At 41.1% G+C, this 12536-nt stretch overlaps 2 protein-coding genes across 2 annotated transcripts in view; both read right to left on the reverse strand.

Moving 5' to 3' along the window:
- Positions 1 to 963, reverse strand: part of xgb (x globin) — a 34343-nt gene extending 33380 nt beyond the window's left edge. Inside the window, exon 1 of the mRNA XM_042501403.2 lies at positions 435 to 963. Within this exon, the coding sequence (XP_042357337.1) occupies positions 435 to 601 (167 nt within the window). The 5' untranslated portion in view covers positions 602 to 963. The remainder of the gene's footprint in view (positions 1 to 434) is intronic.
- A 2106-nt stretch (positions 964 to 3069) lies between these two features.
- Positions 3070 to 12536, reverse strand: part of LOC121953469 (pleckstrin homology domain-containing family G member 3) — a 45246-nt gene continuing 35779 nt past the window's right edge. Inside the window, exons 10-19 of the mRNA XM_042500593.2 lie at positions 12237 to 12329; positions 11807 to 11893; positions 11687 to 11717; positions 11365 to 11466; positions 10447 to 10479; positions 9629 to 9639; positions 8902 to 9273; positions 7460 to 7576; positions 5027 to 6479; positions 3070 to 4519 (exon numbers count right to left, since the gene is read on the reverse strand). Of these exons, the coding sequence (XP_042356527.1) occupies positions 3852 to 4519; positions 5027 to 6479; positions 7460 to 7576; positions 8902 to 9273; positions 9629 to 9639; positions 10447 to 10479; positions 11365 to 11466; positions 11687 to 11717; positions 11807 to 11893; positions 12237 to 12329 (2967 nt within the window). The 3' untranslated portion in view covers positions 3070 to 3851. The remainder of the gene's footprint in view (positions 4520 to 5026; positions 6480 to 7459; positions 7577 to 8901; positions 9274 to 9628; positions 9640 to 10446; positions 10480 to 11364; positions 11467 to 11686; positions 11718 to 11806; positions 11894 to 12236; positions 12330 to 12536) is intronic.

Below are 12536 nucleotides of genomic sequence, written 5' to 3' on the forward strand. Positions count from 1 at the left end.
TTTAAACAATTTGCGGAACATTTTGTGCTAAGTTTCTGACAGGTTCTTGCCCCGATGTTTTTGAAAGACATTAATCCAATTTGATGACGTTTAAATGGTGTAAATGCTCGTGAAAGGCGTCGGAACTTTAGCACACATTTTCAGCACAAGAAAACTAATGTCGATCCCGGTTTCAAAGGATTAAACACACATGATATGGAAAATGCAATTTGAAAAAGTTGGACTTTGTGTCTTTGGGCTGAAAAATCCACAGTATTTAGTCTATTAAATATACATGTATATAATGTCTGCAGGGACTCAGTAAGAATGCCTATGGGAATTTGGTGAGACTATAAAATCACTGATCGTGGAGCTTTACACTCCTAATCGGCCAACTAGACGAAATGCCTTTGTTTTTGAGTTAATGGACATGGAAAAGTACAGAGAAGGCTTACCTGACAAACATGATAATCCCTACTTTGGCTATGTCGTCTCGGATAACTTTCCATGACTCCTTGATCATCTGAATCTGGTCCTCACTGGGAAACACAGCCGCAGCATCCTCTGTAGTCCTCTCTCCAAACTCTGCTTTTGCTGCCAGACCTGATATTGCGCAGCCCATTCTTCGAAAATAAAACAAGACGATTATATTTTTTGCACAAATCTAGGCAGAAAAAAAACAAGAGGATTAGTTATTTATGAGCCAGATGAGGTGTGATGCTGCTGGCATCTGGTTTAAGTGCGCGACTCCAATTGCGTCTTGAACTACACGCCTGTGGTCGGTGTCACGGGCTGGTGTGAAGCGTGCAAACACACACACAAGCTGCGAGTTCTGGTTAATGGTTCAAAATAAAAGCACGCGTTTATGAACACCATTACAGGGAGAGCTAAGCAGTGATCGCGCTTTTATGTTAAGGGATGGCCTTGCAGACTTCCGGTGTCAGTATGTGTGTATGTGTGTCTCTTTTGACGCAGCTGTTGAAGGTGAAGATGATTCAGATGAGGCAAACAGCGTGCTGGCTCTACCAGGGCTCTCAGTAATCGGAGGCACCAAGGCTGAGCTGTGCAGTCATTTTGAATAAAAGACAGAGAGCACAAATTAATAAAGACATACACACATGCGCCCACCTCATAACACTGACACGAACTAATCCAGCCTGACTGCACATTTAGATTAAAACTTGGGAATCTTTCCCTCTGTCAGTTCAAAGAGTATTAATTTTTAAACAAAACTGCCCGTGCACAGCCAATGTGATCGTCAGGTGCTGGTTGGTAGAAAAGACATATAAAGTGGGAAAAACAAAGCAGACCATCGCACATTGAATGTGTTTACTGTGATTTATTCAGAACGAGCGACGCGTTTCGCCTGTGGCGCCTTCAGGTTCGCACAGCGAAATAACGCGAGCATTCACAGGTGTGCTCAACAGTTACGCATGAGTCACGTCACAGATTATCAACGTCGCCTCTGATTATTTTACAATATATGAATAACATTTTCAACAAGCAAAGATCTCGTGATTGACAATAAATACATTGTTACTGTGATTTAATCCGAATCACAGAAGCTTCCCTTTTTTCTGATGAAATTGTGTAAACTGCCACTCTATTTTCTCAGCTTCTTGTTGTTTTTGATTTCTACTATGTTGTAAATATTGTTGTATTTACTGTGCATCATGAGATCTTTGCTACTTTGTGGGCCTTGTAAATATTATGTTTTTTTATTGTTCACTTCTGAAAATGTTATGTGATTCCGAATAAATCACAGTAATATTGGTGTATTTATTGTGAATCATAAGATATTTTGCTTTTTGATAATGTTATTTATATATTGTAAAATAACGAGAGGTTACGTTGAGAATTTGTCACGTGACTCATGCGTAGTTATTTAGCACACCTGTGAACGCTTGTTTTATTTTACTGAGTGAACCTGAAGAAGCCACAGGCGAAACGCGTCGTTCGCTCTGAATAAATCACAGTAAAGTTATTCAGTGTGCGGTGGTTTATTTTGTTTTCCATTGTTAATTTTGTATTTTAACCAGTGGCGCCCACAGATTTTTTTTCATGAGGGGGCCAGATAGGGCCCCAGAAAATCTTGGGGTGTCACACCAAAATTAAAAGCCATGACTGAATTTCCGGAATTACCATAATTTATAATTTTTGGGGCAAATTTTTAGGTAATTGTACTTTTCACAGATTTCTTACTAACCTCTGGAACATTTCTTCTTTTGCTGCTTATTACCTTCTTCCTATCTTTTTTAATAAAATAATGTCAATTTGGCCAGGTCTCAAAGGATTAAATAAAGAATTTGATTGTATTTACATATTTTCTAGGCAACTTTTTGTGATAGGAATTAAAAACTCGTCCAATACAGACGTCTTGTCCCAAATTAAAGACGGTTGAATTTAGTGCTTTAAGCAAATAATAGCCCGTGCTATCAAGTTTTACGGTATCTATACCAGCTGTCATTGGGCGAGAGGTGGGGCACACCCCTGACGGGTCGCCAGATTATTGCAGATCCATCAATACATGACGCTGTTATTTTGCTGGTTTGAGGTTTTGCTGTGAAGTGGCCAAAATCCAACGTCTTTGTAACGTCAAATAACATTTAGTTGTAAGATATGGTGCCCAAAACCTGACGTCTGCAAAATGCCATGATGTAATAATCCACACTATGTGAAACTCTAACATCATCAGACATATAAAATATCATCAACCTGATTTTCATTCCAACCAAAATAGAATGTCTGTCTGACCTAAGAGTCCATCTGACGTCATATTGACATCTGGCACCAGCTGGAAAAGAGTATATTGATAGTAAGAAAAGGAAATATTTACTGGAAACAAGGGTTCTCAAGTTTAAGGGAGGCTCATTGGTACCCGCAGATGAAAGTTTCATTCATACATCTCTAGGTAAGAGTTCAAGGGACCCCTTTGAAAATGGCCATGCAAGTTACCAAAATTTAACCTGAAGTAAGAGCGTTACTTAGCCTCCCTTTTTGACAAGCTATGCTGACATGGCAGGTACAAACGGATGCCCCCCATTGGATGATGTACTATACTTAAGATGCATGACACGTTAAAGAGGGGACTTATGTGAACATTTACCATTTTTCTTTTTATTGAAAATATGGGAAACTTTAAGTATGAAACAATATATTTTCTGGAATGGAAAAGTAAAAAGGGATTGCTGCGGGTCAGTATTTACATGAGGCCAATCTCTCCCAAATATACAGTTTCATAAATAATATTTAAGAAAATATACAACTTATTGATAGCAATAAAGCTCCAGTGATACAGTATGTGAAAACAGTTTTAGAAGCAGCTACAGTAAACGTGGAAGCAAATTAATGCTGTGACCACATGCATTAAAAGTCAACAAATGTTAACAGGAAACCCTCTTTGGTGTATGCTCAGAGACTTTGCTAACAGCACAGCTCTCTTGTGAATGACAATTTAGCTCCTTTTGCTTTCCCCTGAAACTCCTGCTAACAGCTTATGTGGTTAAATGATAAAAGTGCTATAGTGGTTATAGCAAGAATCACCAACAGTGGGAGGGAACCAAATAAAGTAGAACCTAATCTTCAATTGATACGGGGGACAATATACACATTTTTACATAAAACTTGTTTTGTACAGTGCAGGCAAGTACCCAATGTACAAATATTGCAATACAACTTTTTTTTTAAGTCAATATGCTTTCCTCCAATGGAACGCACCAATGATCAATAACATCCCTTTGTGTTTCACTAGTCAACATCATCACCATGATCCCTATACTGAGACGGGAAAAAAGGGAAGCTGTGAAGTATCAGGTAACTGGCAGTTTCCACGTGAAAGTCCCTGATCATAAAAATATACATAATTCACATGTTCATGAGCTTGTGGTCAAGCTCTGGAACTTCTCTCGTAAGCTTTTCACTAGATTACTCTCTGTCATTTTCCCTAGGGCGGCAGACTTTGTGGTGCAGCCCGTGCCCTCCTGGAGAACATTATCCCCATCTTTGCCAGTTTCTCTCATTACCAGAGACAGCTGACTGGCTGTGTATGAAGTCCTTGCAGGCTCCTGAAGGTTTTGTACTTCATGGAGTGGAAGAGACCCGAGCATGTGGTCCAAGGAGCTCCACCTGCACAGCAGGGGCTGAAGCTGAGGCTGGGGCCAGTCCTCTCCCACAGGACACCTTTCCTTGTATGCTGTTTCTGTCCTCGGACAGTCTGTCACAGCATTATGAAGGTCAGAGGAGCTGTTGTACTTGTGTGAGCAGCCATTACACCTGTTTGTGCAGCACTCTAGCATCCCGTTTGGGACTGTGCAGGCACGGGTTAGTTTTGAGGAACGGGAGGTGTCTGTGTATTTGGTGCGCAGCTCCTGTACGTCAGGCCAGTGGAAGCTCTCGGTCTCTGCCAGAGGGCTTTGCGGGCAGGTAACTGTGCTCTGGGAGCTGGCTCCTGAACTGGGCGTGTGGACCGGGCTTGGGGAACGCTCTTCACGGATGACCGCCTGATTGCATGCGCTCAATGGCAACCTCAGGTTGGGTTTACCTGTACAAATACACAAAAAAATCCCAAACAAAATTCAAACTGATATTTTCAATGAAAACTGGTCAAAATGGCTTAAATGTGTGTCAACTATGGGCCTGATTTGGTAAAGCTGTAATACATAGATGTTATGGGCATGTTTTTCAACTTCAAATATTTTTTTAATTTCCCTAAGTGCAGAATTAGTACTGGTTAATTAGAATGTGTAAGTACTTTTAAAATACACTCACTTTTTTCCAGGTGTGTGTGTATTTATTTACATACTGTATCTATGTGTACGTATGCAATGCAGGCATGTATATGCATGTATATATGTATGTATGTTTGTGCAGATTTTGTTTGATTTTGTTTTTGATTTATTTCAGGTGTGTCTTGTGGACACGTATGTATAATTTTATTTTCCATGATCTTTAAAAGAAAACCGAACAAAAAGAAAATTTAAAAAAAATAGCTATGGAGAAGGGTTACTGCAAAAGACAGCAACATGGCAATCTTTTGCGTTCTATTTACCCTTTTTCTTCAGTTGCGTCTTCTCCTCGAGGACAGCAGGCATATTCTTGAAGCTCTGCTGATTTGCTCTTTCTCGGCTCCTCTGCCAAACTATTGGTCGGTTATTTTTGATGCGCTGACTGTACTGACGAGCTAGCTGGAACACCTTGTTTTTCATTTTTCCCATGTCTTGTAGGATCTGGTCCTCGTCCATACTTGTTCGGAAGCTAATGATCTTGGGTAGCTGGCCTTGGTTGACTTGGCTCTTGTCTTGAGACGCAGAGTCCTGACAGGATCCCCCCTCCACTGCTGGAAAGGTTGTGGTCGGAGATGAGACGGAGGAGCAATCTGAGGTAGTGCCTATTTCCAACTCCTCTAAAACAGGAGGTGTTTGCCTACTGGTTTTAACACTCGAAGACTCTGAACTGGTATCTTGAGTCACCTCTAATCTTGAGTCACTAAGTTTCTCCTCTGCGATGTGCTGGACTTCCTGGCTCTCCTCGTGCATCTCCATGTCTCGCCAAACCTTTTGCATGTCTGATGAGGGTCTGAACTCTTCTTCTGTGGTCGAGGAGGCATCAGTGATGCTCTGAGATCTAGCCTTGGCTTCCGCTGGTCTCTGTGGTTCAGTCTTTTGATGAGCATCAATGTTGCGACTCTTTTCCAAACCAGGAAGGTCGAACACAGCCCAGGAAGTGGGGCGGTTCCGAGAGAGGCCTTTCCTGTGGACTGGGACTGCCTGCTCCTGGGGAGTACTGTTAAGCTGTCGGCTCAGGTGCCGGACCAGACCTGCTGGGATATAGGAGAGACTTTCCCTGCGCTTGATGCTAAAGTTAGCATCTTGGTGTTCGGCGTGCTCGTAGTATCTTCTGATCTTGCGGATGAGGAGGCGATCTTGTTTAGACAGAGTGGACCTGCGTTCCGCTTCAATAAGGGCATTTAGTGCAGTATCCTGTGCAGGTGTTGACAGATTGGCCTCTGAGGTCACCTGAGGCTCTGGGGAAGAGCTGGCAAACATTTCAGTCTGTTGCTCCAAGTCCATGCACGCCGAGGGGCTTTTGAAGACGTCATTATCTATTGATGGCGACGGGCAGGCGAGGGACCCCAAGTCCTCTGAAACCAGACTGCTCCGCCTGGACAGGCTGGTGACGAAGCGCTCAGCTATCACACTTGCCTGGTCCAATACAGAGGAAGGTAGGATGCTTTTATTGTCTGAAAGCACCTCCTCTTCCTCCTCTGAGAGCTCCCCGTTGGTCAGTACACTTGTCTCCTCCACATGGAGACCAGAGGAATCACTCTCCCCTTCTTCCTCTTCTCCAGTTTCTCTTGAGGTATCCTGAGGTTCTGGTGTGTCTGCTTCTTGTTGCAAAGGGGAGACGGGAGACTCAGGGCGTGGGTAACAATGCTCCTCCAGCTCATCCCTTTTGTTTTCTCGAGGGACGCAGTCTAGAGTGTACAGCTCCTCCACAGTGACCTAAAACATGATAGGAGTGTTTGCAAAGTGGTTTGTAATGAGAAAAGATACATTATGATGGTGAGCTTCATAATCCATTAACATAATGGACCTAGGCACATTTATCTCAAGCATGCAGAATTAATGACGCATGCCCATTTGAGCTTTATTACTGTTACCTATTTCTATGTACAATATGAAACTGTAGTAAAAATTAAGCAGACTGTACTGTTTGTATTTGCAGCCTGGTTACTAATGACCCCTTCCTGGAACATATCTGTTACCCTTTAGTGAGTTAAACCATGAACATTGCGACATTTGTAGCTCTAACAATGTTCATAGTGCTGATGTCACCCTCGATGGCCATTAATGTAAATTTGTTTCCAGGTGTTGCCTGCCTGTTTTTGGAGCACTAGCAATTGCAAAAAGTGCAGCCTGGAGCTGTGTGCTGGAGATAAGGTTAGCAAGAGTAACAACCTACGCTCTGCTCAGATGCAGGAGCTGTTTCACAAAGTTACCATGAGAAATCAGGTACTGCTCAAAAATACAATGTTGCCTATCTCAGTGGGAGTACTGGCGACAGGACAGCAGTGTGAGAAGATGAGTGTGTGTGTTGCATTCTAATTTCCAGGATAACAAATAGACCTCAGGCCCTAATATAGCTCCAGGCATGATTCAAATAGACCTCAGAGAAACGCTGTGCTCATGGCAAAGGGCGCTTATTAGGTAGGAAAATTAGTGAAATTCTGAATGCAGTATTGCAGAATTGAGTCAGCTCGATCTCATTCACAGAAAGAATATATAACAACTGCAAATAGACTGAAAGTGTATGATTCAGAATATACAATGGTTAGAAAAAAGGCTTTGCAAAAAAACTAAACAATAACATGGTTACGAGGAAAAATGGGCGTTCTTTAACAGAGGGAATAAATGTCACATGTGGCCTCAGAGACGTGTGTGGAAATGAATGGATGCATGTAAATTTAAACTTTAATAAGTACCTGTGTGGCATCAGTTTCTTTCACAGCCACATCCACATGTTTTTCCTCCTGCCTGTGAGTTTCTACCTCCTCTGTCGGTGTACTTTTTAGTTCAGCCAGATCTCTGGTCTGATCGTCCTGGAAGAGCAAAACAGAGCTTTACACTGAGTTTATATTCTAAACCATCCTAGACATCACACTACAGTGGACAAACATTTCCTAGAGACCTGGTTTGTTTTAAAGGATTATTTCACCACCAAATTTACCATTTGTACATTATTTACTCACAGCTGTTATGCTGAATTCATGAAGACAATTTTGTTTTTTTTGCGTTCCACCAGTGAACGAAGGATGGAGAGAATTCTTTATCAACTGAAGTCATAGTGTCAAAGTCTTTGGTGTTTTAAAGGATTAGTTCAGATTTACCAAAGTAACACAATAACAAAAAATACTGTATGTTCAGAGAGGTAAAATTACTATTTTTGTAAGGCTTTAAAAAGATCATAGATAAGTTTCCCTTTAAATTCAGTTCCCTGCTGGAAAGAGATGGTTGTTTGTGATGTACTGAGCATATACTGGATAAATGAAACTTGGATTATACCGCTTGAGCCGTGTGACAGTTTGTAAACAGGTGTTTTGACATAGTTTTGCAGTTATTAAATGCTCCTCACTTCTCAATTTTTAGTTTCTTTGTTCACCATGGAGGCATGAGACAAAAGTACGTTTTCTTCATTGATTCAACATTAAACAAGGTGAGTAACTGAAACACAAATGATCATTTAAGTGGTGAAGTATTCCTTTAAGGTCAGCCTTAAAAATCTCTCTGTTAATAAAAGTCTTCCCCTTCTCATATTCAGAAACAATCAAGGTATGACAATTAACTTAAACAAAGGCTTTCTAAATGTGAATATTCAGACAGGAAATATGTTTATCAAAGAGCAAAGCCTTTGCTATTATAATGATCATTTAATTAGATGACAACTTTGAAGTCAACAGCATTTAACAGGGTGCATTAAGTCACTGGTTCTAATGCAAATGCAGGCAGGGTTTCACAGAATAAGCTTCAACATCAATCATGTCCCCAAAATGCACAATCATGACACACGGCACACTGTAGTCGCATGGATGAGGAAAACATACAATCAGAACATGCACAGTGGGATGACCCTCAACTCCAAAGCAAAACAACAAAAGCAAAGGCATGCACCAAGTTTGACTTTTAAGTTTCACAGTGATGCAGTTTGGAAGAACTTCAGTCCATGCACTTCAATACAATGACTTCAACCTGAGGCATTCAACATGCACAGTGCAAATGGAAGCAGGTGTTAGTTGGTTCTGTTTATGATGAAAAAAAAAAATGTGAGGGGCGATTGCCAGCGTGGGAGAGAGAGTGGCAGGGAGTATTGGTAAGCCGGTGGAATGGAGCAGGAAATGGGAAACCCGTGGGTGGCAGAAACCCTCACCGTTGTGAAGTGAGTAGAAAGCAAAGCCCTGGCTCTATAGTGCCAGCAGGAGATGGCTGCCAGTACTGAGCTGGCAAAGTCGGCTACCTGGTCCTCTCCCATCAGTATATCTTCCTTGTAACTCTCCCCCTCCTCCTCCTCCTCCTCCTCTTCCTTTGCCTTCTCCAGCCCCCCCTCACTGGGTGAAGAGCCCAGTTTCAGGTCACTGTCAGTAGGACTTAGCTGCTCCAGAGACTCCCTTCTGGGAATCAGATCCTCCACACATGGCCTCTCAGCCTGGGGCTCGCCAAGACTGGAGGCCAGCGTACTGACACTAGTGGCAGGCTGTAGGGAGCATCGCTCCCCCAGCAGTGCACCCTCACTGTCTGCATGCTGTAGCGTGAAGTCATAGACATGTGATTTGTTATTGTAAGGCCAGTGCTAGAGTCATGATGTGATTGCAAGGCTGTAAATGGAATGGATCATAAAGCTGCTTTAGCTTTGGGTGAGATATGATTTTTTTTGTAATCCAGGGCAAAGTCAAAGTATGTTCTGGGAAGATAAGGTTTGTACTTTCTCATTTTTCGGTTGGAGTTCTTTTGCAATTAGAAGAGAAAGTTTGAACTGCTGAGTCAAAACCATATCTCACCACAGCACACTGACCAAAAAAATTCTTTCACACAACAGAATGAAAAAGCTTATCAAGGTTTATTAAAAAAAACAACTACATTTTTATTTCAGAACTTACCTTCAAAACAGCTGCATGGAGAACAAAAATAAAGAGGACAGATAAACAAAAGAGAATGTCAATAACTCTGAAAAAAAGCATGCATTCAAGACAAATATTACATGACAAAATAACTTTAATGCCACATGCATCTTGTGCAATTATGGTCAGGGCACAATCTCTGCCTCCACAAGAGGAGACTGAGTGAGGCACTAGTTAGTCTGGACCAGACTTAAGGGAGGCTTTGTGATTAGATAAATACCAATTAGAAACATATTCCTCTCAGAGGCTCAAACTGGACATGATGCAATTAGCCAGGATGTGATGACCTACTCGCTCACTAAGATGGGAAGGTTGACATGAAAATTGCTTCTTCATTACATTGGTTTGAAAAATTGATGCGAACTGGGAGCAAAGGAGAACCGAGGACAAGAATACAGAGGTTTTCTCTTTCATAATGGCCAATTACAGTAGAATAGATGAGAGCAGGGAGATGGGATCTGAAGGCAAGGCTGAATTTGACTGTTGGAAAGAGCTTGTTTATGATGCAGCCTTACACCAATGTGGCATATAATTAACTTCATTATGGGTGAGGCCAGTGGAGTGGGAGTAGGAGTGAATGCTTGTCTTTTGATCCATTTTCCAGGTGTCTTTGAGGGAGAACAAAGCGGAAGTGCTATGGGCACAGGGTAATAACCTTGGTAGTGGGCTGTGGGGACAATAGGCAAATCCCAGACTGTTGATCAAACTAACCCAGTACTAATAAATCTGCTCTTTTAGCTGCTAAAATCATAATGAACATCCACTGAAATCACCAAAAAAAACTACAATGTACTGACCTTTTGTGCTCCTTATGATTTGTTTTGCAGGCTCTAAAAAGACAAAAAGTTGAAAAAGACAATGTTGTAAGTGACAATAAAAAAACTGCTTCACCCACAAAATGATAATATCAATTACTTATCTCTATAAACAGATATCTGTATACACACACACACACACACACACACACACACACACACACACACATATATACATATATTGGTTTGTAGTCCTTTCATAGCCTGAGTACTGTTAACCAATGACCTTTGAACTGCAGGCAAACTTGGTGAAACGCATTGGCCGAAACACAATCTCAGAACCAATCAGCTATTGTCTGCCAACAACTTAGCTTTATATTAGATTTTTCTAAAAAAGTATATGCAGATACTTGCGTTCAGTACTTCCAAAACACATGCATTTTCTCTAAAACTTTACTATTTAAAGTACCTCTATATAAGAGCAGTGCTCCTTGGCACGTGCATATTTTGAACTCTACTTTCCTTCTTGTCTGCTCTTCCGTGTGTTAGACTATTTGAGTGTTTTGAAAATTAAGATTTTAGTAAAAATGCATGTGATGCATGTGATTAAGTACTGAACATATGACTGGATAAATGAGACTTTGATTATACTGCACGTGTGAGAGTTTGTAAACAGATGTTCTGATATGGTTTTGCTGTTGTTAACTACAGCCCCCTATGACTCCAATTCATCAATAATTTTCTCTGTTTCTGGATTCGTTGTTCACCACGGAGGCACCCGAAAAAACAAAATGTTCTTTGTGCATTCAACATAACACAGGGTGAGTAATTGATATACAAATGATCATTTTGTGGGTGAAGTATTCCTTTAATAACCTGCTACACTATTCTATTAATGCTCCAAATATTAATACAGAACAAACAGACACAAATAGATGTATGAAGAAGGGTTTTCTCAACCTGATCTCCTTCTCCCATTTCGCCCTCCAAGATGGAAGTCATCAGCTTGGCAGGACTCTGCTTTCTTGAGCCTCTCAGGACTATAGTGGTACTTCCCTGGATCTGAGCAGCAGAGTGACACGTCATCACACTCAAACGGCAGCAATTACAAAAACAATTTTCTCCACATGGATGGATAGATGGGTTATGAGCTACACTTTCCTGGTAAATTCAACTGCATTCCACATTTTCCACTGAAAATTAACCACCCTCCTCTTTTGTGAGCAGCATCTTAAGTTGCTATGGAAACTGTCAAAGTAGTTACTCTATTTGTAAGACTTACAGTTAGAATTGTCCAGGATAGCCTCTTTTGCCTGTAAAAAAAAGGACAGCGTGTTTAAATACAAGGCGTTTCATCAACCGAGAGGAATAAAACCCCTAGTTAGGGACGATGTTGTTTAACCTTCTGTGGGACGATGGTGTTGTGGTTCTCAAGGATGAGCCTCTTGATGTGATGGGCCCAGAGACGCTTCTCTTCGACTGACTTGGCCTGGAACAACAATCACTTGTCACTTAGGAAAGAGTCATTGATGTTGATCAAGATACACCAGACGCATACAGAATAGAGATACATTACATTGCAAACCACTGACTCAAACACAGAAAAATGATTATTAGAAAAACAAGCATGAAATTCCTGTTTTTTCCTCTATTATCTAAATAATTACTTTAAAGAATAACCTCAGGCGTACAAAAAAAGAGCCTTATTAATAAACATCATCAGGCCACAGCAGGAGTTTTGTGATATTGCTGCACAGCTGATGCAATATAATGTGTTCTGTGACTGTAGTGCAGAAGGAAAAAGGTTGACAGTTACTGGTGTTCACATTTACCTGCACTGTATGGGGTTGCTTCGGATGCTTGAAATGGATGACACTGAAGAGCAGGGGATCCTTGGCACTGTCAAGTAGCATTAGGGTGGAGCACTGCAACCACAATGAATGAAGTGTTGTATTGAGGCTTAACCCAACTGCTACAATTTGCTCCCTTATTAAAAGTTTTAATAATATAAATTGTGTGTATTTTAACAGAAAATATGACCCTTATGTTGCTCACCAATATAATTCTTGTCACATTCATTTTGTAAACTCACCACCTCAGAATTATAATGTTCTATCTGCATTCTGAGCATT

Source organism: Plectropomus leopardus, chromosome 14 (genome assembly GCF_026936395.1).
Source record: "Plectropomus leopardus strain MGB_pleo_1.0 chromosome 14, ASM2693639v1, whole genome shotgun sequence".
NCBI lineage: Eukaryota > Metazoa > Chordata > Actinopteri > Perciformes > Serranidae > Plectropomus > Plectropomus leopardus.